Below are 26,920 nucleotides of genomic sequence, written 5' to 3' on the forward strand. Positions count from 1 at the left end.
AATCTGTTCTCTATACTCTGTGGGAAAATGCAAGTTGCAAACAGTCTACATAATTCCATCATGTTAAGTAAAATACACACGGGTACATATCATAAAAAACACTTGGAAAGATATACATCAAATGGATAATAGTGTTTACTCTTTGCCAGACAAGCCAAGAACTTTTATAGTTTCATTTATTTACTGTTGTATTAGAAATATGCTCGGCTGCAAGTAAGAGAAAAGTCCAACTTAAGTGACTTAAGTGATACAGATTTACAGCATGCCAAATAACATGAACATTAGAAAGTAATCTTTCTTTTGGCTCCACTATCCTAAGCTTTTAGATTTTTACATCTGTCACTTCATGTTCACAAAATGAAGCAGTACCTCCAAACATCACATCCATACTCAAGCAGTATACTACTAAGAGTAAGAGGGAATGCTATAATAATTACACCAGGACAAAAGGTGTCAGGCAGGACTGCTCTATGCAAACCAGCATGTACAGACACTAGCTATGACAGAAGAACATGCTAAAGAACAACAGAGAACAAAACTGAAGTCTGGGGAAGTCAGGAGATTGGGATACAAGTTTATAGATAAGTAAGACTCTGCCCTAAAAGGGTAAGGAAAAGAGAAAAGGCCAAGGGGTCAGAAGCAACATCCTGTGCACAAGCATGGGATAATGAAAGAGAATAACATATAGGACCAGCTGAAGAATAAAATGCCAGGGGAGAAGAAAAAGGTATACAGGCATACCTTATTTTACTGTATTTTACTTTATTTCACTTTGCAGATACTGCATTTTTTAAAAAACAAATTGAAGGTTTGTAGCAACCCTGCATTGTCAGATGATGGTTAGCATTTTTTAGCAATAAGGTATTTTTTAATTAAGGTATGTACATTGTTTTTTTAGACATAATGCTGTTTCACTTAATAGACTACACTATAGTAAATATAACTTTAACATGCACTGGGAAACCAAAAAAATCGTGTGACTCATTTTATCCCAATATTTGCTTTATTGTGGTGGCCTGGAACCATACCTACAATATCTCCAAGGTACGCCTGTAATAAATACCACAATGAAGTATCACCTCACACCCATAAGAATGGTGATCATCAAAAAGGCAAGGGATAACAAATGCTGGCTAGGATGTGGAGAAAAAGTAACCCTTGTGCACTGTTAGTGGGACTGTAAACTGGTTCAATCACTGCAGAGAACAGTATGGAGGTTACTCAAAAAATTAAAATTAGAACTACCATCCAATCCAGCAATCCCATTAATGGGTATATGTATATCCAAAGGAAATGAAAACAGGTAACCAAAGAGACATGCACTCTAATGTTTATTGCAGCATTATTCACAAAAGCCAAGGTATGGAAACAACCTAAGTGTCCATCAATGAATGAATGGATAAAGAAGATGTATATTTATACAATGAATAATATGCAGCCATAAGAAAAAAAGGAAATTCTGCCATTTGCAGCAACATTAATGGACCCTGAGGACATTATGCTAAGTAAGACAGAGAAAGACAAACACTGTATGATCTCTCTCATATGTGGAATCTAAAAAAACCAAAATCGTAAAAGCAAACAGTAAAATGGTGTTTACCAGGGGCTAGGTGTGGGGGAACTGGGGAGATGTTGTTTAAGGGTACAGACTTGCAACTAGTAGATTAGTAAGTCCTAGAAACCTAATATACAGTACAGTGATTACAGACAACAAAACTATTATAAACATTAAACTTGCTAAGAGACTCCATTTTAATTGTTCCCAACACTAGAAGAAATGACAATTATGTAACACAATAGAGGTGTTAGCTAAGGCTACTATGGCAATCATTTTGCAATATAAATGAATCAAATTAATATGCCATACTGCTTAAACTTATACAATGTCATATGCCATATAACTCAATTAAAAAATTAAGAAGTAATAAAAAATGAGTAATAAAATTGGGGCCAGATGATAAAAAGAGATACTCTAAGGGTTTTGAATTTTATCATGTAGGCAGTAGAAACAATGGACTTTTGGATAAATGTGGTATTTCCTCTTGAAATCATCAGTAAAGGAATGAAAATTTTGAATTCCAAAGAACAAGGAAGACAGAATGGAAGACAACATTCAAGACACATAAGGCAATTTTTGGAAGATGCCAAGTAATTGGACAAAAAGAGAAGCCACTGCAATGAGAAGCCTGCACACAGCAACGAAAAGTAGCCCCTGCTCGCTGCAACTAGAGAAAGCCCGCGCGCAGCAACAAAGACCCAACACAGCCAAATATAAAATAAATTAAAAAAAAAAAAGAAAAAGATGTGGGGCTAGAGGAATAAGAAGCTGGATGTCTAAGAAAGGAGCTCTTAGACTCCCATCCTCACTGTGCACAGCAAAGTGATATGCCTATCATTTTATTCCCAGCACTTGCCACAATGTTCAGCGTATGCTGATGAAATCAATAAACAGATAGTACAGATTAAGGATAGGCAAATTTTTTCTTAAAGGGCCAGGTTATATATATTTTATGCTTTGCAGACCAAGTGGCAAAACAGAGAATACTGAGTAGGCACTTACATAACTATATAAATGTAACCATTTAAAAGGAAAGAAAATATTCTTAGCTCAAGGACCATAAAAGACACAGGCAGCAGGGCTGGTCTGCAGGCTGTAGTTTGCCAAGGACTTTCTGAGGGTTTAGATGCAGGGTACGGGAGAAAGAGAAGAGTTAAGGATGATGCCCAGGTTTTTGGTCTGCGCAACTAGAAGAATGGAGTTCCATTTGCTAAGATTGAGAAGACTACAGAAGAAAGAAGTTGGAAGCAAGGGGAAAACCAGCAGCTTCATTTTGGAAATGTTATGTATGACATCCTAGTGAGAATGTAGAATAGGCAGCAGCATATATGAATATGACATTTAGGGAACAAGCCTAGGTTAAGAATATAAATTTGGCCTCATTAGCAGAGACAGAATTTAAAAATATGAAACTGCATGAGATCATCAAGAGTATAGATAAAGAAGTGTAAAAACTGAGCCTGAGTCACACCAATGTTTAGAGCTGTGCGCCACATAACTACCGAGCACTTGAAATGAGACTAGTTCAAACTAGGATGTGCTGTAAGTGTAAAATACATACCAGATTGAGAATATTCAGTAGAAAAAAAAGAATTCAAAATATTTCATTAATATTTTTTCCCCAAAATATCTGGACTAATTTATTCTCTCTCCAACAGTGAAAAAAAGTATCCATTTTGGGACTTCCCTGGTGGTCCAGTGACTAAGACTCTGTGCTCCCAATGCAGGGGGACCGGGTTTGATCCCTGGTCAGGGAACTAGATCCCGCATGTCACAACTAAAAGATCCTGCGTGCCACAACTAAGACCCGGCACAGCCAAATAAATAAATAAAGATTAAAAAAAAAAAAAAAAAGAACTGTCCATTTTATTGCTCTGTTGCAAGCTTCAGATTGTCTCAAATTTATACCCATTTATTTCACAGGCCAAAAAAATGATATCTAGTTTTAACATGCATTTTTGGATCATTAGTGAGTTGTTTAAAAAAATTCTTTTCCCACAATTTTGTAAGCCATATGCATTTCCTGTTTTGTAAATTGTCTCTTCCCCCACTTCTAAGGTCCAGTGGCAGGCAGATAATACCCTACAATTAGTGTCTTGCCCAGCTTTCCATAGAAGTGGGTAGTAATATTAAATAAAAAAGATGTGATAGTACCATGGATTGGTATCCTCCACACAGGATACCCTATGCAGCTAGGGTCATTAATATTTTTAAACTGATTATATATTGAAGTATTATTTAAGATATATTGGGCTAAGTAAATGTTATTAAAATTAACTTTACCCATGGTTACTAGAACATTTTAAATTATGTATGTGGCTTGCATTATATTCCTATTGGATACTGCTGGTTTAGAGAATGAGATGACAAACAAGAACAACCAGTAAGATGAGAAACCAGAAAATAATTTGTTTCAAAGATGGAGTGATCAGCTATGTCAAAATCTTCTGATAGGTCGAGTTTAAGACCAAACATTAACCACTGGGTTTACCAACACTGAGATGTTTGATGACCATAATGTCACAATTTTGGTGGAACACGTGTTCAAAGCCTGACTGGAGTGGATTCAACAGAGAAAAGAGGACAGTGGGTATGAACACCTCTTAAGCATACTGGCTGAAAAGAAGAACTGAGGTATGGGCAGAAGCTGAAGGACAAGACTATGCCATGAAATGGTATTTCTGAGATTGAGTAACATGAATAAAGCATGTTTGTATGCTGATAGGAATGATCCAGTAGAGCAGCAAATTCATTACTCAAGGGATAAAGGTGAGAATTGGTAGACCAATGTCTTTGAATATAAGACTGAGTATGGAATCTAAGGCGCAAGCAGAAGGGATCACTCTTAGGAGCAGAGAAAGTTCATCTACATAACAGAAGGGCAGCAGAAAAGAGGTCACATATGCAGGTAGGTGGGAAGACTGCTTCCGTTTATTCAGTGCAATAGAAAGGCAGGTCATTTGCTTCAAGTGAGGATGGTCAAAGTGCTAGAAGTTTGAGGGGAGTGGAGTGAATGAACTAGGGAGATGTAATGATTGCTAGGGAGCACTGAGGGCCTACATGCAGTTACTGGTGATGAAATGGTAGTAGGACCAATCAGTGGAAATGCATTTTTTTCCAGTCACACTGAGATGTGCAGGTAGGCAAAGGGTTAGATTCAACTAGAATTGAGGTATAACAAGGCAAGAGAGGAAGGGAGCTGAAAGTATATGCAAGGGAATGACTGTAATAAAGGATGATGATACTTAAATTTGGAAAAGAGGGTCAAGAGGTTAATAACAATGAAGCAATGATATAAATAAACTGAAGTCCAAATAGGAGTGAAGAACTCTAGGAATCAGAACACAAGTAATTTAGAAACAGAGGTGGTGGTCTAAGAATGGGATGCTTCAAACTTCAAAGATCATTAAGGGGTTTCAAAGACTAATCTAAGGTATGGTCATTAAAAAGAGAAATCCTAAATGCTTCTAAAGAGAAAAATGAGTCGCATATTAAGAATCAGGATGGTAACACTGGGATTACAAATCAGTGGAACAATGCCTTCAAAATGCTGAGGATGTTATTTTCCAGCCTAGAAATCCATTACAGCCAAACTATCAATCAGGTGTGAGGGCAGGGAAGACATTTTCAGACATGCAAGGTCTCAAAGAAAAATGCCCTCCCTGTCTCCCCGAAGAAACTGAAGACACTGCACAAAGTAATAAACTAAGAACAATAAAGGCACAAGATCCAGGTAACTAGGGATCTAACAAAAAGAGAGGGAAATGGAATTCCCAGGAGAATGGTGCAGAGAAACCTGGGATGACAGCTGTGCAGTGGGCCTAGAAAGCAACTGACCCAGCCTGAAGCTAGAGAACAAAGAACTTCAAGAAGAGCATTTCAAAACAAAAATTATAAATTACCTGATATATATAGATATAGATGTTTATTACACGATGAAATATACGGATTACCTGATGTGTTTAATAATAATGGGAAAGGAAGAATTAAGGAAAAGTACACATAAAACTAAGCAAACCAAAAAGAAGAGGTAGTTATTACCATCAAGAAAAAAAAATTTGTATGAGGAAAAAAAAAGCATACACTACTCTGGCTCATCTGTCATTAATATATATACAATCACAATAATGTTAGAATTGAATGATTTAACCACAAAGTGAATTACTATTTGAAGTGAGGAGGAGGTAATGTATGAATGCTAAACATATGCTAAAAATGTGCTGCTATACTATAGTTAAAAACTGATAAACCCTTAAACCCAGAAACTAGAATACAAGCCTATTATACAGAAACACAGAAGCAGATAGTAGAAAAAGGGTAAAATAATTGAATATTATTATGAATGGATAAGGAAAGAGCAGAGCACTATTATTTTTTCATTGTAAGTCTTGTGGGCTATTTGATTTTGTATACTATGTACAAGTATTATTACTTTTATTAAAATACACACCCTAGTGAAAACTTTCAAATAGCAAAACTGAACATGACCAGATTACCTTTAAGAAGATAACTGATGGTCAAGTGGAGAATGGACTAGAGGGAAAAGACTAGGCCAGAAAGTAGAGTTCAGAAACTCTCACAGGACCCTAACCTAAAGCTGACAGAGGCATGAACTAAAGCAGGAACAATGAGAGGGAAGGAAAAACAGTGCCCAGATTCAAGACACTTGCAAGGTAAAAGGATCTGGATGTTGGAGGTTAAAAAAAGTAATCAAAGATAACACTAAAGACACCATTTTACAAGATACAGAATCCAAGAGGAAAAGCCACCTGATGGAACTGTGGTCCCCATTTGCACGTGAGCAAGATATCGAGAAAGAAACATCTTTAGGCAACTGAAAACGTCTCCAGTTCAGGAGTAAAAACAAAGCAGAGACAAAATACATAATCATTTAGGAACTTCTGAAGCATCCATTTCAAACAAGCAAATTATTTAAGTCGCTCTTATTTATTCATCACCAGGCCTCTTAAGGATTTTACTAGATCAATTTTTTTTTTAATTATTAAAACTGAGACAAATTTATCTGGAAAATCTGAAAAGTTTAGCAAAACAGGAAAAATATCATCTTTCCAGCCTAGGAGCTAACTTATGTTTCTTTTCAGTTTTCTTTATTTTTACATAATTGATTACATTGTGTGCTGCCTTCTTAATCTTTTAAAGTATGCCTTTTTCCATGATATTACTTTGTCATCACTATATATTCATTACACGTAATCAATTATGTGTAATAAATTAACCATAATTTATTTCAACCATAACACTAATGGTGGCATTTTGATTGATACCAATTTTCACTGTTAAAAACACTGATTAATGTATTTGGGTATAAAGCATCCACATTTCTAATAATTTCTTTAAGGCTGAGTTCTAAAGGTGAACTAAGTAGTTTAAATGGTGTCAATATGTTTAAGACTCTTGATATATACACTGCTAAACTGTTTTCCTAAACAGCTATGCTAATGCATACCCCCCACTATTAAAAAAAAAAAATGTTCCAACATATTGCATCCTTACCAACATTGAATATTCTCATTTTAAAAACTTTGTAGATGAAAAGTGAACTGATTATTACTTTGTTTTTCTTGGATTACACTGAGCCTAAATTTTTAAAATATTATGGCCATTTGATAACCTTCCTCTATGAATGGGCTATTTATTTTACTGCGCATTTATTCATTCAGGTATTAGTGTTATGCTTTATTTGAATGGGATCTTAATACATAAAAATTGATTATTTTGTTGTCTATATTTTTCCTAGGACTTTTTTCTATCAGTTTTCTTCCTATTAGTCCTTTCCTTTAGGATTTCTCCCATCTCTTAGTAAGTTCTTCATCCAGAGACTATACAGAAATTTGATTGATTACTTCTATCATAAAAAAATTTTTTTAGTTTATTTAAAAAGAAAGTAATACATGCATATAATAAAAATTCCAATAGTAAAAACAAGTATATACCCTGACCCTCAAATACCCTAGTTATCTTCTTGTGTATGAAGATTTAACTACCTATCTCTTTAGAAAAAAGAAAACAAAAACAGTAGCAAGCTACTCATGCTTTTCTACACCTGACTTATTTTACATTAATTTGGAGATCTAATCTCATCTGTGTAAGTAAGCCTACCTCCTCCTTTGTAAAGGTTACACAGCACTTACTTGGCTGCATGAATGTAGTGTCATTTAATGAGTCTCCTACTGATGGACATTAGCTTCCAGACTTTAGTTACTACAATTAATGTCCTTGTACGTAGACCTTTGGGGATAAGCACAAATATATTTATAGGCTAAATTCCTAAAAGTGAAACTGCTGAAACAAGACATGCATTTTAAGTCACAGATATTACCAAACTGCTCTTTTAAAAAGTTGTATGAATTTACACTCCCATCAAAAAATGTACGAATCTTGCTTATAATGGAATCCTGTCCTAACTAATAAATGTGGAGGAAGTGCTAGAGTTCAAAATCATCATTTTGCAGCCAACACAGTCTAGATTAATCCAAGCAAGTATCATGAATGGATACTAAATATACAGGGAGAGACTTTAATGAGCAGGGTATTTATATGATCTTAAAGTGTTTCCCTACAGATTGCTTATTATGTATGCAAGGTTAGATATAGTAACCATATGGGAATGTAAACTGGTACAGCCACTATGGAAAACAGTATGGAGGTTCCTCAAAAAACTAGAGTTGCGGGCTTCCCTGGTGGCACAGTGGTTGAGAGTCCACCTGCCGATGCAGGGGACACGGGTTCGTGCCCCGGTCCGGGAGGATCCCACGTGCCGCGGAGCAGCTGGGCCCATGGGCCATGGCCGCTGGGCCTGCGCATCCGGAGCCTGTGCTCCACAACGGGAAAGCCCACAACAGTGAGAGGCCCACGTACCGCAAAACAAAAACAAAAACAATGTAAATCAACTATACTTCAGTAAAATAAAAAATTTTTTAAAGTAACCATATAGCAATCAGAAAACGCTTTGATGGGGAGATAAAATCACATCACCATTGAGGGGCAGATGGACACTGTATGCTTCAGATGTGATACCATAAGAAGGATACAACATCACTCACATCATATGCCAGCCAGTACTGCATAATACAAATCTAATCGTGAAGAAAGAACAGACAAACCCCAAGTGAGGAACATTCTATTAAAAAAGGGAAAGTAGGAGAGGGCTGCATTTTCCAAAAATATCACTGTCATTAGAGACAAAAGGATAAGGAACTGTTGTAGATTAAAGGACACTAAAGAGATATGCAGCTAAATGAAGGACATGATCCTAGACTGGATCCCATACCGTAGGGAAAGATAAGGACATTACTGAGTCAACTGATAGAAATGGAACATGGGTAATGGATTGGTATTATAGATTTACTGAGGTTGATAATTGTGCTGTAGTTGTGTATGAGAGTGCCGTTTTCCTTACAAGGTGCATACTGATGTGTCTCAGGGAAGAAGATCATAATGTACACAACTTACTCTGCAATGATTCAGAAAAAAAATACATATATACATACATGCATGAGAGAAAAACTGAAAAAACAAATGAGATAATAGGTTAATAGCAGGTGAATCTGGGTGTTCTTTATGCAGTTACTGTAACTGCTATTATTTGGAAAATATTTCCAAATAAACTTTTTTTTAAAGATTAAAAAGAGGGAAACAATGACTATTCATATCCTACACACACACACAGAGCATGTGAGTGCCTGTTACAGGTAGAACATGGTGTCTCACAGTTTTAATTTGCATTTCTAAAGTGAGGTTAAGCATCTTATGTTTAATGGTCATTTTATTTCCGTAAACTGTCTTCCGATTTTTAAATAACTTTTTACACCTGAAATATTTTTTCTATCTACAATTCACTTTGATGTTGTTATAAACTGAATGTTTGTGTCCCCCCCAACTCCCAAATTCATATGTGAAATTCTAATGCCCAATGTGATAGTTATTTGGAGGTGAGGCCTTTGGAAGGAACGCACAGAGTTGTTTAACAAAAAGTCACAAGGCTTAAAAAAAAATAAAAAAGAGGGGGAACCTATAGATCGAGACTTAAGACATATCAACTGCAATAAACAGACTGAATGTGTCCCATCAAATTTTATATGTTGAAACCTAACCTTCAATGTGATGGTACTGGGAGATGGAGCCTTTAGGAGGTGATCAGGTCATGAGGCTGGGGCCCTCATACATGGCATTAGTGTTCTTATAAAAGAGACTCCAGAGAGCTCCCCACCCCTCCTTCTGCCATGTGAGGCCACAGTGCAAAGATGAACCAGGAAGCAGGCCCTCACCAGGCACCAAATCTGCTGTTGCCTTGATCTTACACTTCTTAGCTTCCAGACTATGGGAAATAAATTATTGTTTATAAGCTACCCAGTCTATGGTATGCTGTCATGGCAGCCTAAATGGACTAAGGCAGATGTAAAATGCTGATGAAGTAATTTTCAAGGGTACTAACTAATTGTTCCAGTACTATTTGGTAAAAAAAATCCTTTTTCTGTCCCACTGATTTTTTATGTCTTTTTGGGTATACTTTGAGAATGTACTTAAAATAATTTGTATGACTCTTCTCACTTTTTAACTCAAACTAATCTTTTAAAAAATTCCATCCAAATGGATAAGACTTTCCATGATATCCATATCAATTCAAATATGTAGCTAAATAACCAATGAGTATATAAGAAGGACACAGTATTTCAAAAACAACTCATAAGCTACACATTCAAATGTGAAAATCACATTAGGCATATATTTCATTATTCTCATATACATAATATAAATTTAGAAAAGCTTTACACTGAACCATTGCTGAAGCCTAAGATATTTATTCTGTATCAGTAACAGTGTGAAAAATAAAACCAGTTTCAACAAAGGAAAGAATTTAACAAAAATAATTACTTATCAATAGTTTCAAATGCTATCACATCTCCCCTTAAAATATCAGTATCTGAAATCTTTTTTTTATGATAAGGAGAAAAAATCTTTCTATGTCTAAAATGCACAACACTTCCTCAGGCTGAGGTACTTATTACTAAGTGGAAGAAAACGTTTATATTCTAAATTATTCTTCATAACTTTGTTTTCCTTAGCTCCCTCTTATCCAAAGACTGAGATTAACTTCCGTGTTATAATTTATAAGAGACCTGAGGGACGAGGCTATCTCTTCTATTTTCTTTGTGAATCCCCACAACATCCAAAATAAAGTACGTCTGTACGTAACGGATATTCAATAAATGGTACTGACAAAAGGAACACACATTAAGATGAACACACATTAAGATGAAGATTTCTCTTTCTTGGAGAAAACTGGATTGTTTTAGCCAATATATTTGTAAACATCAACAGCATATTACTTTAAAAAACTATTTTTAACTATAAATGTTGACAAAAAAATACATATCACACAATCATTTAAATACTTCACAGTGAATAAGGCAGTCAATGAGCTTCAGGAATTTTTGTATTACAAAAGCTTACCTCTTCAAAAACAGCAGCTTTATTTACTTTTTCCCTTGCAATGTCACAGATTTTCAAGATACCCAGAGCAAAAGCTTTCATGGCAGGATCTTCTATAAAGTCTGGATTATGAATGTAAAGGCACGTAAATACTGTCTGTGCCAAGGAATGGCCTTCTAACCATGTTATCTATAAAGAAATAAAAGAACACACATGTTTAAGGTGATACACAGAGTCTGAAAAGTCTGATCCAACAGTCAAAGGCCAGAGTGCCACAGGCCCAAATAAATATGATTAATCACAAGATTTAAAAGATGATTAAAAGGAAGGTCAGAAAAGACAAAGTACAGTTAGAATTCACTTTCATTAACTAAAGTCTTTCAAGAATTAAAAACATGATTACCTTAAAGTAATAGATATGGGAAGCATTCTTTTATATAATTGTTGCAAATATTCGGAGATTAATGAAATTACAGGGCCTCCTTACATCACATCCAAAAGCTATCAGTTCTACAAAGCAGTCAATAAAAACCTATGAAATTAAGGAATTCACAACTTTATAGCTAACCCGGTTCTTAGCCACTCATTCAACTCTTCTTTTTCATCCCAACTATTACTAACCCAGTCAAGTGCATCACATCTTACCTAGATTACTACAAGAAACTATGCAACTATTTCCCTGCCTCCCACCTCTACTTCAGTACCCCCACTCAGAGGGATCTTTCTAAAACACAAAAATAATCAGGCAACACTATTTTGAGTGACTACCATGAGGCAAGTGCCATGTGCTAGAAGCTAGAAGAACAGCAGCCAAAACTGAGTAATCATGACATCTAAGTACTATGCTAGGTATTTTCATATATCTTATCTCATTTTTTCCTAACACTTTGAGGAAGGCGGTATTTTTCTCATCTTACATATAAAGAAATAGTCAGAGAGTGTAAATAATTTGTCCAAGTTTATTTAGTTATAACTTACACTAAGTCCAAGAATTCTGCAATAGAGCAAAATAAAAAATGCTACATTACAGAATGAGAAAAGCACATGAAAACTGCTCCAATTAAGATGTGTATTTTGCGTTACTAGTGTGCAGAAGACTTTCCAGACTGAAAACCATCTGCCTATTAAAGTTCAAACTTAGATACAGCCCCGAGTCTCATAGAATTGTTCCTCAACTTTGACAAAAATTCTCCTCCTTGCCTCCTTTTATCCTATTCCACTAGGACAGTAAATGGCTAAAGAGTAATAAAAACATCTCTGAGAGAAACAGACAGCTTTGGAGGAAGAAGAATCAGGATCAGGATTCTGGTTATGCCCCCTACTAGCAAAGTAACCCTAGGCAAATAGATAAAGAGTGGTACCAGATAGCTCGCAGAGCTGATGTAAGACCTAAGTGAGGGACTTCCCTGGTGGCACAGTGGTTAAGAATCTGCCTGCCAATGCAGGGGACATGGGTTCAAGCCCTGGTCCAGGAAGATCCCACATGCTGCGGAGCAACTAAGCCCATGCGTCACAACTACTGAGCCTGCCCTCTAGAGCCCGTGAGCCACAACTACTGAGTCTGCCTTCTAGAGCCTGCGAGCCACAACTACTGAGCACACATGCCACAACTACTGACGCCCACACGCCTAGAGCCCGTGTTCTGCAACAAGAGAAGCCACCACGATGAGAAGACCATGCACTGCAATGAAGAACAGCCCCCGCTCGCCATAACTAGAGAAAGCCCGCACGCAGTAAAGAAGACCCAATGCAGCCAAAAATAAATAAATAAACTTATTTTTTAAAAAAAAGACCTAAGTGAAAAATACACACAAAAAATACATAACAAAAGTATTTCATACACACGGGCAATCAATGAGTATTTTACTAGATGCACAAATGAAGAAATTTTATATTATTTCTAAGGACAATGATTTAATATCAAGTTTAAAAAAGAAAGGGACAGTCAGAAAGAAGGGGGCAGAAAAAAGGGCTGTACAAATGAGAATTTTCCCACAATTAAACCACATGATCCAGGGAAGACAACCTATTCAGCATATATATATATAAATCACTAAAAAATTTTCTTCATAGTAGAAAATGGTCAGTTTACTTCAATATACCTTAGATTAGGAAAAAAACGTATCCAAAGCCAATCCAAAATTGTCTTTGGTTTAATTTCATGCTTATTAATGGAACCTCCTAATTTCAGATTTGTTTCCCTGGGTAGCTTGAGAATAAAAAGGGTACTTTGGATAATGCCTATATATTATTATCTTCCTTGGAAAGAAAATATCCTTCCAGAAAATGAGAACCTAAAATCACCCAGATGAAAAGATAAAATGCTGTTTCCTACAGCATAACTTGGCCTACTAATCTTATGTACATCTTACTAGGCCAAGCATTACATATATTTCATATTCAATGTTGTTGTATATACTTTCAAACTGAAATTCAAGTAAGTCACAGTTTTTAAATTAACCAACATGTTATCTTAACTCTTACCAAACAGCAAAAACATGTATCCATTATCCCTATCAATTCAGGCAAGGTGAGGTCTTTAATTTTAATGGTGCCATCCTAAAAAGAAGGAGAAATATGACATATAAATTTTTAAAATATGTATGGCTACTATGTACAGTAAATATTTTAAAATATCAATTCTAAGGAAACTATCTTATCATCTGATAAAACTAAGGTGCCAAATTAACTCTGTATTCTTAAAAATAATGTATCTTAATGGGTCTTCAATATGAAAAATCAAAGCCTCTCGAATTTGAAACAGAATAAAGGCCTTTATAAAAAAAGAGAGTCAGTGCTTCCCTGGTGGCTCAGTGGTTGAGAGTCTGCCTGCTGATGCAGGGGACACGGGTTCGTGCCCCGGTCCGGGAAGATCCCACATGCCGCGGAGCAGCTGGGCCTGTGAGCCATGGCCGCTGGGCCTGCGCGTCTGGAGCCTGTGCTCCTCGACGGGAGAGGCCACAACAGTGAGAGGCCCCAACAGTGAGAGGCCCACGTACCACCAGAAATAAATAAATAAATAAATAAATAGAGTCAAACCAACAAGCATTTTAAAAGCACAGTTCAAATTAGTTTTAAACATTAATAAGTATGAAGCATTTTAATAAACTGAAACTACTCACAAAGAAAATAAAACTACTTACAAAGAAAAAAAATGTTTTAAACATTTCCCTTAAACTAATTAACTATACTACTCATAATTTTTTTTAACACTATCCACTTACTTAGCAAATCTTTCTTCACAAAATATGCAAAAATTAAACTCTGAGGCAACTATGAATGAACTTCTAAATCAATTCTCATTGAGTTAAACAGCTAGTTCACTACCACAAGCATTTTACTTAATATATTAATACATAAAATTTAATCCCTAAGCCAATTACCCAGGTATGTGAATACATACTCAAATGCTTTCAAAAATTAACTTAAAAAGTGCGTACAGACACAAATTTAGAGCAAGCTTTTAATGGAGACATTAAACAATAAAAATTTCAATGGAAAGAGAAAGATAACCAACGCTTGTTTACATACCTGAGAGACATTTAAGAAAATTACACTTTAACATACTAAGTTTAATTTCCATTATTAATCAAAATGTTTTAACATATGAATAACAAACAATAAAAGAAAACACAAACGGCACAATGGTGACTACCTTGATAGATTGTTCAAAATTGAGAACTTTTCGATTAACTTGGTTTCCAATCATGCCAGCATCCATCTTGGGATCCATCATTTCAATGGCAGACATAGCTTCAAAAAGACCAAATCTGCAAATAAAAAAATTGACTCTACAAATTGTTTATGAACTAATAAGCTTACTTAGATTCCTACAATGGTACAAAAATTATTACAGTACTTTAAATAACTACCCTATTTTATGTATTTGGTCTTTCCAACTTGCTATCACTTCTACTTCAATTAGATAATCTTCCTTTAACATAAAAATTCTTCCATGTACTTGTCACTCAAATTATTTTACATGTACTATGAGGCAAGAAAAGAATTAAAACCAAAGTTGTTTTAGTTCTTCCTTCAAAAAGTTAGAAGTTTTTGAAAAAAAAGAGATCAACTGATCTACAATGGATTTCATTTTGCCTTCTTTAAATAATTTTCTCTAACTATTTAACACTTAGAAAGTTATGTTTGGAATAATCATTATCAAATGTAACTTTTAGATTTTTTTCATTTTCTTTACATCTTGAAAGTCTAAAAACCTGCCATGTTACCATCTATAATGCCCAAAGTTTTGGCAATTACATAAGAAAAAAATAAAATCCAGAAATTTTGATGGTCTGGTGTTTGTGGCTTATTAGCCACAGAAGCAGATAGTTGTGATGTAGTGTGGACTGATTAGTTAGTATATCTTTGAGATATGAGAAAAGAAAAGCCTAAAAGAAAGTGATTGTCCATCAAGCTACTGACTTCCTATTTTGCTTAGTCTAAGCCATTAGATTACCAGGAAAATAAAGGCACCTACCTTGTTACATTAAATCATTTCTCTCAGAAAAGCAGCAGCAGTAAGACATCAAGAAAAATAAACAAATCGGACCTAATCAAACTTAGAAGCTTTTGCACAGCAAAATAAACCATAAACAAAATGAAAAGACAACTTACAGAATGGGAGAAAATATTTGTAAATGATGCAACCAACAAGGGCTTAATTTCCAAAATACATAAACAGCTCATACAACTCAACAACAACAAAAAACAACCCAATTGAAAAATGGGCAGAAGACCTACACAGATGTTTCTCCAAAGAAGAAATACAAAGGGCCAGCAGGCACATGAAAAGATGCTCAACATCTCTAATTATTAAAGAAATGCAAATCAAAACCACAATGAGGTACCACCTCACACTGCTCAGAATGCCCATCATTAAAAACTCTACAAATAACAAATGCCAGAGACAATGTGGAGAGAACAGAACCCTCCTGCACTGTTGGTGGGAATGTAAGTTGGTACAGCCACTATGGAAAAGAGTATGGAGGTTCCTGAGAAAACTAAAAATAGAATTACCACATGATCCAGCAATCCCACTCCTGGGCATATACAGACAAAACTTTAATTCAAAAAGATACACGTACCCCTATGTTCACAGCAGCACTATTACACAACAGCCAAGACATGGAAACAGCCTAAAAGTCCACTGACAGATGAATGGGTAAAGAAGGTGTGGTACATAAATGAAATGGAATACTACTCATCCATAAAAAAGAATGAAATAATGCCATTTGCAGCAAGATGGATGGACCTAGACATTACCATACTAAGTGAAGTCAGACAGAAAAAGACAAAAACCGTATGATATCACTTATATGTGGAATCTAAAATATGACACAAATGAACCTATCTATGAAACAGAAACAGACTCATGGACATAGAGAACACACTTGTGGTTGTCAAGGGGGAGGGGGTTGGGGGAAGGATGCAGTGGGAGGTTGGGGTTAGCAGATGTAAACTATTATATAGAGAATAGATAAACAACAAGGTCCTACTGTATAGCACAGAGAACTATATTCGATGTCCTATGATGAACCATAATGGAAAAGGATACATAAAAAATATATATATACATACGTATAACAATCATTTTGCTGTACAGCAGAAATTAACATGACATTGTAAATCAACTATAATTCAATTAAAAAAAAAAGAAGAGCTTTAAGGAGACACGCCCTGAAATCCATCAAACCTCTTAATGCTTCAATTTAAGATACTCTGACAATATGAGCATACTGAAGAAAACTCTCATCTATAAATCTGATGCAATGTTGTGAATCAAAACCCAAATGGTATTTTTCAATGAGCTTGTCAAGTCGAAAGAGAAAATATGCAAAAATGGAAAAGAACCTTTTCAATAAAACAGGGATTCACCAAATATCAAAGATACTATAAACCTGTAATAATTAAAAGCATTCTAGCATACACAGATGAAGAAAAAACAATCCAAAGCCATGTTTTTGTAGGAAGTACATAAGCTAAAGGTGGAATTTCAAATTAGTGGAAAAACAGTGTATTAGTCAATAAATACTATTAAGACAAATGGCTAACCATCCTGAAAAAGTGAAATCTTTGATTTATGCAATTTAATAAAACAAACCCCAGGCAGATCTAAGTTCTAAACCTAAAATAAGCAAATGAACAAAAACTCTTTTAATAATTTACAAAGCCACAAAGAAAAAAGTTGGTAACTCCAACTGTGTAAAATATTAAAAATTTATATGTAGCAATAAACCAGTCAGTTAAAACACTGACAATTATCTAGGGGAAATATTTTTAATATAGGTAATTTTGAAAAAGTTAATATCCATAATATATAACTAACTCATACAAATAGGAAAAGGCAAATAATCCAAAGAAAAGTAGGCAAAGGACATGAATGGATAATTAACAGAAGAGAAAATATAAACTATTAATAAAAAAGTAAAAAGCTATTCAAATTCTAATGTAATCAAGTAATGCAAAACAAAATGATGCTGGTTTTTGGCAGGGGTCGGGGGGAGTAAGGAAACTTTTTTTTGTTTTGTTTTTGTTTTTCTTGTTTTTTGCGGTACGCGGGCCTCTCACTGTTGTGGCCTCTCCCGTTGCGGAGCAACAGGCTCCGGACGCGCAGGTTCAGAGGCCATGGCTCACGGGCACAGCCGCTCCGCGGCATGTGTATCTTCCCGGACCGGGGCACGAACCCGTGTCCCCTGCATCGGCAGGTGGACTCTCAACCACTGCGCCACCAGGGAAGCCCTTTTTTTTTAATTTGTACCCTCATATGCTGTTGGTGTTAGTGTAAACTGATAAAGACTTTTGTGAGGGAAAAAATTTGGCTGAATACATTAAAATCCAGTCATTTGATTTCTAGGCTTCTAAAATTCATTTGCACATGTATATGTATAAAGAGGCTTATATAAATTAAATGTTTTGAATTTTCCCACGTTACCAAAATATGTTGCCATCTGAATGTCCATCAATAGGGATACCATAGAACAAATTATGGTACAGTCATTTTATAAAATAAAAAGCAGCAGTTAAAATGAACAAGGTGGAGTTAACATGGAAAGATCTCCAAGATATACTGAAAGTGGGGGGTGGGGAATTTGCAGAATACACACAGTCGACCCTCGCTATCCACAGGGGGTTAGCTCCAGGAGCCTCCACAGATGCTCAAGTCCCTTACATAAAGAATGGCAAAGCTGAATACTGTACTATATATCCCCACTTACAGTTAACTAGTTTTACAGATTTCATTCATGTATATAAGAATATATATCTTTATAGGTCCAGGACATGTAACAATCTGATGACTTATAACAATGACTATCTCCAAGCAAAGAACAGAGATTGTATTGGAGAGATGGTGTCATGAGAAGTTCTGCTTCATCTCTAATGTTTAAATTTGTTAAAAACAAAGTATCCGTTTATTACTTATATGAAAACAACTAAAGAAAAGTTGTTAATGGCACAATTAAAACCCTAGATCAATAAAGTCTACCATATGACCCAGCAATCCCACTACTCGGCATATACCCTGAGAAAACCATTCAAAAGGACACATGTACCCCAATGTTCACTGCAGCACTATTTACAATAGCCAGGACGTGGAAACAACCTAAATGTCCAACAACAGATGAATGGATAAAGAAGATGTGGTACATATATACAATGGAATATTACTCAGTCATAAAAAGGAACGAAATTGGGTCATTTGTAGAGATGTGGATGGACCTAGAGTCTGTCATACAGAGTGAAGTAAGGCAGAAAGAGACAAACAATTACCGTATATTAATGCATATATGTGGAATCTAGAAAAATGGTACAGGTGAACCTATTTGCAAGGCAGGAACAGAGACACAGATGTACAGAACGGACACGTGGACACAGGTGGCAGGGAAGAGAAGGGTGGGACAAATTGGGAGATTAGGATTGACATATATACACTACCATGCATAAAATAGCTAGCAGGAACATGCTATAAAGCACAGGAAGCTCAGCTCGGTACTCTGTGATGACCTAGAAAGGTGGGGTGGGGGGTGGGAGGGAGGCTCAAGAGGGAGGGGATATAAGTATACATATAGCTGATTCATTGTACTTCATTGTACAGCAGAAACTAACACAACAATGTAAAGCAGTTATACTCCAATAAAAAAATTTTTTAAAAAATAAGGTATTTGCTTCACTAGTAAAATTGCTATAGAAACCAGAGTAGCAGTAAGTTAGCTATTCCACACATTCAACAAATACTGAGTGCCTGCTTATGTGCTAGGCACTGTTCTAGGCACTTGAGATACATGAGTGAGCAAAACAAATCTGCCTGTCACATGGGGCTTACGTTCTAGTGGAAGGAAACAAACAATAAAGATAAGGAAATGACATAGAAGGCTAGAACACCGTACATGCTAGGGGGAAAAAAAATGACAGTTAAAGAAGATATGGATTAAAAGGATACAAATTTAATAGATGGCCAGTGTAGGCTGCTGGCAATCATGATCCCTGGGCTCAGTGTCTAAAACCTTGGGGAAATGAAGAGGGCTATGTCCCTCTAGCGGCCCTCTCTCAAATGTTATTCCATAGTCAGGAGCCACATTCTTTCCTGCATTAGCTTATGGTTTGATTTCATTATATCCTTCCTATCATTGCCTGTGACATCAAAATGATGACCTACAGTGGTTCTCAAAGTGTGGTCCCTAGATCAGCAGCATCAATCTCACCTGAGAACTTGAGAAATTCAACTTCTGTGACCCCACACTAGACCTACTAAATAAGGAACTCTGGGGGTGGGTTCCAGAAATCTGTGTTTTAAAACCCTTCTGATGATTCTGATGTCACTAAAGTCTGAGAAGAACTAAATTTCAAGTTTCTACTTCCCCTAACAAATGTCCAATCTTGTCTACTTACTAATTTAAAATTTCATACTCCCAACCTTGAAAATTGAGTCTGGCCACAGCAGTATAGGAACTGAGGCTATCTATGGGAATATAAATATAATCAAGAATTTCCTTTCATTTACCTTTCTAGGGATTCTCAATCTACTTTCATCTAGGCATTTAATCACCTACCTCTGGTCATCAACCAGCATATCACATACAACATGCAACCAATACCTTTTCTCAAGAAATTCCACATCCTGTATACCTACCCTCAAGAAATGACCATAAGTCACAGTTTCACTAGGTACAACCACTTCCTATCACGACTAAGGTCAGCTGCCCCAAAACAGCTGACCGAGGTTAAAAATATATAATTAGTGTTATTCTTACAGCTTTGAAATGTAAAATTACTCAGACTTCAAGGAATACTATTGCACAGGAGACAAAATAGATGGAAATATTACACTACACTATTTCAAAGGACACAAATACTTACAGCTTATCATGAAGCAGTTCTCCCAACTTTAATTCTAAAAGAAACAAAGAGAAAAATCTTTTGAATAATACCATATTTATATTTAACTGTTAATTCTAAAAAAAAAATGAAACAAAATATTAGCACCTGAAAAATGTGCTTGCAGTCCTTTAAACTTCATTTTCTAAGAAATGGTCATATTATTTTTACTCAATTACTAATATAATGTCTTCTACACAGTGAATATTTAAACACTAACTATAAATTGAACTTCTGAGGATTAACAAGTGACCCGTCACAGGCAACAATAATACAACCAGAATTATCAGGCCCATTTTTAAAAAACCACTAATACATTTCTCCCTAAGTAAACTTTTTCACAGAACTGTATGCTATTTCTCAAGTTGTTTTTTTTTTTTTTGTGGTATGCGGGCCTCTCACTGTTGTGGCCTCTCCCGTTGCGGAGCACAGGCTCCGGATGCGCAGGATCAGCGGCCATGGTTCACAGGCCCAGCCTCTGCGCGGCATGTGGGATCTTCCCGGACCGGGGTACGAACCCGTGTCTTCTGCATCAGCAGGCGGACTCTCAACCACTGCGCCACCAGGGAAGCCCTCTCAAGTTGTTTTTAAACTACTTGGCATCATAATCTAATCTCCTTTTGTCCCAGGAACAGTGTTCAAACTATTTTTTTATTACATTTTATTTAAATAATGTAGAAAACACTTGCATAAACAGCTGATCAAAAGAGTGTTAATCCTCCATAAAGCAGCAGTTCTCAACCTTGGCTGCATATCAGTATCAACTGGGGAGCTTTTGAAAACCCCAATGTCCAATCAGCACCCCAAACCAATCAAATTCTAGGAGTGGGACCCATAGAGTGGTTTTAAAGTACTCCAGATGATTTCAATGTGCAAGTAAAGTAGCTTAAATGTTGATGGTCAACTCCTGTGGAAGACATAAAGAAGCAGTTCTCAGAATATTACTAATCTCCCTAGCTAATAAGTTAAATGACATTCATTTTTTAAAGTTCCATGTACCAAAACAGATAAATCAATGAGAAGCATTTATCAAAATACTGTAATGAAGCATAATAGAACATACAGTGGTTCTCAAAGATGGTTTGAGAACCCAGGAGCCTGTGATGTTAAAGTCATTTTGTTATAATACTAAATTACTAAAATAATACTAATACATTTTGTAAATAATACTAAACTTGTTTTCATTGTGTTGACATTTACAATGATGATGCAAAAGCAATGGTGTAAAGAGGAAAAGGGCAAAACTCTATCTTCAGCACAAATCAAGACAGTGGCCCCAAGCTAAACAGTGTATTCTTCACTTCCATGCACTTTCACTTAAGAAGTCCTTGATGGAACAGTAAAAATTATTAATCTCAGGGCCAGGACCAGAGTGCAAGTAAAGCATGTAGGTTGCAAAATTTAAGAAGGCACTTTCAAGTAGTGCCTTCTTAAATTCTGTACCCTAATTGCCTCACTCACTTCATCCTAGGGCTGGTCCTGATATACCTAATTAAATTTCAATCTTTGAATACACCTTTTTAATATTCTATTTGACAAATGGGAAGTATACATAAACACTTCCTCTGCTTACCAAAGTAAGAGACTGTCTCAAGGAAAAGCTCTTGCACAAATATCATGAAACACCACTTTTACTTGAAAGAACAGTGACAAATTATAGTTATTCAGACTTGACAATATGGCATTTGCTTGAAAATAAATGAGTTTGTCGCTTTAGGAAAATAACTGACAAGGTTTATTGCCAGTGATAAAATTTGAGCTTTCAAGGAAAAATCGGAATTTTGGAAAGCATATATCTGCCACTGTGAACTTGACAGTGTCCCAATACTTAAAAAGGCTTTCCTGAGGATACTGTGGTGATATTAACAAATGTGCTTTTTAATACTGAATAATGAAGTGTGTCAACACTTGGAAAATGTGCTTAACTCACTAAACCAATATTTTGCAAATAGCAATGCATGTTACAAAATTAGGCATGGATAAAAGATCCCTTCAATGTTCTAGACAGACCAATATACTTTATGTAACACAGCATGAAAGGTCCACTGATATGCTTTCAGATTCCACACTGCAATCTTAATCTTTAAGAAATTACCACCTGCCAAGTTTTGGTATAGTAGCAAAGAATATCCACAATTACCTGAAAAGGTTCCACCATCTTTTAACTACATATTTGGTGAGGCCTGATATACTTCCTATACTTCTACCAAAACGACATGTGGCAACAGACTGAACACAGAAGCAGATAGGGAATTCAGGTGTCCTCTATTATGCCGATATCAAAGAGATTTTCAAAAGTATAAAACAATGCCACTCTTCAAAGTTGTTCTTTGTTTTGGAAAATACATTTTTCATTTTAAAAATGTTATGTTGACATGCAATGGGTTTATTACCATTTTCAAACGAACAAGTATTTTTAAAATGTGTTTTAAATTCTAATACCGTAAATATCAATATACATATAATACACATAAACAATACTTTTTAAAAGCATAAGAGGGTATTTTTAAGAGTATAATGGGGTTCTGATACCAAAAAGTTGAGAACTGCTGTAATAATTTACCACATACTTAGGGTAGATTTGGGTACCAAATAGCTTCACTGAACACTCCACAGACCTAGAAGCAAGTCGATCACTCTGGGCCCTGATTTTATCATCTGTAAAATGAAGGCCTGTACTAGATGGTTCTGTTAAAGTTCCTTAGGACATCCTCCCTTTTGCCTTGGAAATGAACAATGAACTATAACTTGTAGCTGGAGTTTGGGTTTGCAGCAGCGCTAAGCACTTGAAGCATACGATCATTCCCCTGAAGAAAAGTAATCTAACGGGATGAGAAAAACATGTAACTATTTGACAACGCAAATACATTTTACCCTCTTATAAATGAGAAGATAATTTGAGAACTGGTGTTACAGATCTTTGAATATATTTCTACACATAACATTGTAAATCATGGTTAAGTTCACTGCTAGGGTCGCTATGAAGACCCTACTGAATCTATGATATAGCTGGAATCCAGTACCGTTGTACAGTGATAAACAGATGAATTAAAGTTTACCCCTGGGTAAAGGTGGCCAACTGAACACATGCAACAACCTTTAACTCCCTCCTGAAATCTCATTTAAACAATTAAAGGAAAAAAAAATTTTTTTTTTTTTAAAGAAAGCTATGAACCTAAAGGAAGAGGAAAAATTGGTGCAGAAATAATACAACAAAATTAGGGAAACTTGGAAACAGAAAGACAAGTCGTTTCCTAGCAAACCCAAGAAAAATAAAACCAGCAGTGGAGAAAGCCAAAACCAACCCGATTTACCACTTACCTCTGAAAGTGAGGATATAAAGATGGGCTAAAATATAGAGAACTGAGCCATCAGACAGCCCAGAGCCCTGCCCTAATTTACAGAACAAGATAACTACCCCTCCCTCACCCTGGATAATACTGAAGGCTTTCTTTGAAAAGGGCAAAACAAAAAATCTCCAGGGACAGAAGGTTATTTGAAGGGTAGGATTCAGTACTGGAAAGAGGGGGCATTAAGTGAATATGTAAAAATTCCAGACCTCTTCCCCCACTTAACTGTTAAATCACAGGCAAACAGTCAAATCTTCAACCTCAAGCAGGAGATTAGATAAATTTTTCTCTACAGAATATAATCTTTCCAAGAGGAAGGAGCTAAATAACTGACACCAGAGGTTCTCCAACACAAAAGCCAAGTCAGATCACCTGATACTGGCGTTCATAGCAGAGGAGTCCTGCTCAAAAATTCGGAGCTTCCAGCTGGCTTTTAGCCAGCCTCCCCCCACCTTCAACAGGCAACAAAGGATTCTTAGATATCTGAAGTAATCCCCTAACACGAAAGATAGAAACCAAAGAAAACAAACTAAAAAAGGCAAGTTGGAGGAAAGACACTAAGTTGGGAAACAAAATTTCAAAACAACTATTATTAATCTTAGAAAAAATAGTGCAACCCTGAAACAAAAACACTCTACTTTTATTAAAAAAAGAAACATTCAGAGGGAAAAAATCTTAGAAATTAAAAACATTACAGCAGGGGCTTCCCTGGTGGCGCAGTGGTTGAGAGTCCACCTGCCGATGCAGGGGACACGGGTTCGTGCCCCGGTCTGGGAGGATCCCACATTCCGCGGAGCGGCTGGGCCCGTGAGCCATGGCCACTGAGCCTGCGCGTCCGGAGCCTCTGCTCCGCAACGGGAGAGGCCACAACAGTAAGAGGCCCACATACCGCAAAAAAAAAAACCAAAACACATTACAGCAGAAAAGAAAAATTAAATTGAGAATCTTAGTCCACTCAGGCAGCTATAACTAAAATACCATAAATTGGGTGGCCTATGAATAACAAACATTTTTTTTTTTTTTTTTTGCGGTATGTGGGCCTCCCACGGCCGTGGCCTCTCCCGTTTTGCGTTATCGACAGGATTTCTGCACTCACAGAGCTTATATTTCAGTGGGTGAGGCTAACAATAAAAGATAATTGAAAATGATGGTTTCTCACAGTAGATAAGTACTATGAAGAAAATAAAGCAGGGTGATTCAACTGAGGTGGAGCTGGATAGAAGAGAATGAGGGGATAAATCTGTTTAGATTGGCTGTTGAGACCTCACTGGGACGGTAACATTTTTTTTTAATATTTATTTATTTATTTGGCTGTATCGGGTCTTAGTTGCGGCATGCGGGATCTAGTTCCCTCACTAGGGATGGAACCTGGGCCCCCTGCATTGGGAGCACGGAGTCTTAACCGCTGGACCACCAGAGAAGTCCCTGGAACAGTAACATTTAAGTGGTCAGGAAGGAGCCAGCTATGTAAAGACCTGGGGACACGACCTTAGTGTGTTTAATGAGATAAGGATCTCATGACCGAACATAATGAGTCTAGTGAAGCAGTGGTACAAAAAAAGTCTGAGGCAGACACTAGATCACATAGGCCAAAGGGAAGAAGTTTGAATTTTATTCTACATGTAACAGGAAGCCACTGGAGGATCTTAAGCAGGGAATGACATGATCTGATTATTTTCAAACCTCAAATATACAATAATACTCCCGTCTTTAGGGCGACAGAATTCGTACTTCCACAGTTTGAAATTACTGCTATGTGCTCTCTAACCTGTTATTTAAAAGTTAGAAAATTTTAACCCAAGAAACTGCCTGAACATCTGTATTTAATGCTATAACCTACATAAACTGGCTTTAAATGAAAGTTAAAATCAGAGGAGAATGAATAAGTGTGGTTAACAAACTCGATAAACCACACATGTTGATTTTTTCCATTTATTGAGATAGTTTAGAAATCACAATCCACATTTTTATTGCACCCTTTCCCAAATTTTGAACTTCTAATTCAAAAATTCAAACTCACCTCGACAAGCTTCTTCAAAATCTTGAGTTATGTCCACCCAGTTTGTATTGCTTTTTTCCATCTTTTCTGGTATACTGAGCTCCCATCCTGAATCATCATCGTCTACAGAAGCTTTCATAACCATTATTCCTATAAAATTAATATTGGTGTAAAAGAGAGAATGTAGCTTTCAGGGCAAGAGTATTTGCAAACCATGTGCGTTTAAGTATTGGATGAAAGTCTTACTAAACTCTTTAAGCAGAGCTCTTCTGAGTTTGAGGACCGCACTGTAAAAACCTACCTTACTGCAATTAAATCCCACGTCAATTAACACTGCTGCTGCTCTGCCTATTTAGGAAGAAAAAATCACAAACCATCCCACAGCTGGCCCAAAGAGAACCAACTCCAGAGCTTCCTACTTTCAACACTGGCCACAAATAACCAAGGCACTCTTCAAGGTCCCCTCTCGAAGCCCAAGACCCCAGCAACTACACAAGTCAAGGTGGTCCTTCACCTGCCCGGAGCTCGCCGGGAAAACCTCTCCCGTCCCGGCCGGACCCCTACACAGCCTGTCCGAGCGGCATAGCGTGAGGGAGCGCACCGCCGGGCCCCAGTCGCCGGGCCCAGGGCGGGGGCGCACCTGAGGAGGGGACCGCCCCACCCGGGTCTGCCCGGCCCGGCCCCAGCCCCACGGGCACGGAGGCAAGGACAGGCTGTCGTCGCGCGGGAGAACTGGCACGCCCGGTGCCAGGTCGTCGCCCCGATAACACCGAGTAAGGCTAGGGCCCCGGCGGGCAGTGGGCACGGGGAAGCCCGCAGCTCCTACCTGAAGCGCGGCGGGAGGGCAGGGGCCGCAGGGTGACCTGGCGTCCCCAGGGTCCGCCACGCGCGCGGGGTGCTGCGGCTCTCTGACACGGGAGGGAAGAAGTCTCAATGGCTCCGAACAGCGGTCCCTATCTACTTCTCCCGTGGCCACCCGCGCTGCCACGCACCGCCCAGCTCGCGGAAAAAACGACGCCGCCTGGGCCGCCGCAGCCAACCCCTCCCCTCTCAGCCCAGCCCGACCAGCCGCGTGCGCGCATGCGTACGCCCGGTGCGCGCGACCCCGCCTCCTCTCCCTCACGCCTTGGGACTTCGCGCTCCCCGGCCACACCCCCTTCCTCGCTACCGACAGCCTTAGGCCGG

The 26,920-nt window shown here is 37.2% G+C and overlaps 1 protein-coding gene across 1 annotated transcript in view; it reads right to left on the bottom strand.

Moving 5' to 3' along the window:
- NAA35 (N-alpha-acetyltransferase 35, NatC auxiliary subunit) overlaps positions 1 to 26,699 on the bottom strand; it is an 89,201-nt gene extending 62,502 nt beyond the window's left edge. Inside the window, exons 1-6 of the mRNA XM_079926081.1 lie at positions 26,562 to 26,699; positions 25,757 to 25,885; positions 20,369 to 20,402; positions 14,667 to 14,781; positions 13,496 to 13,570; positions 11,033 to 11,200 (exon numbers count right to left, since the gene is read on the bottom strand). Coding sequence (XP_079782207.1) covers positions 11,033 to 11,200; positions 13,496 to 13,570; positions 14,667 to 14,781; positions 20,369 to 20,402; positions 25,757 to 25,880 — 516 coding nt within the window. The 5' untranslated portion in view covers positions 25,881 to 25,885; positions 26,562 to 26,699. The remainder of the gene's footprint in view (positions 1 to 11,032; positions 11,201 to 13,495; positions 13,571 to 14,666; positions 14,782 to 20,368; positions 20,403 to 25,756; positions 25,886 to 26,561) is intronic.
- Between the last annotated feature and the right edge of the window lie 221 nt (positions 26,700 to 26,920).

This window comes from Stenella coeruleoalba (genome assembly GCF_951394435.1).
Source record: "Stenella coeruleoalba genome assembly, chromosome: 7".
Classification (NCBI taxonomy): domain Eukaryota; kingdom Metazoa; phylum Chordata; class Mammalia; order Artiodactyla; family Delphinidae; genus Stenella; species Stenella coeruleoalba.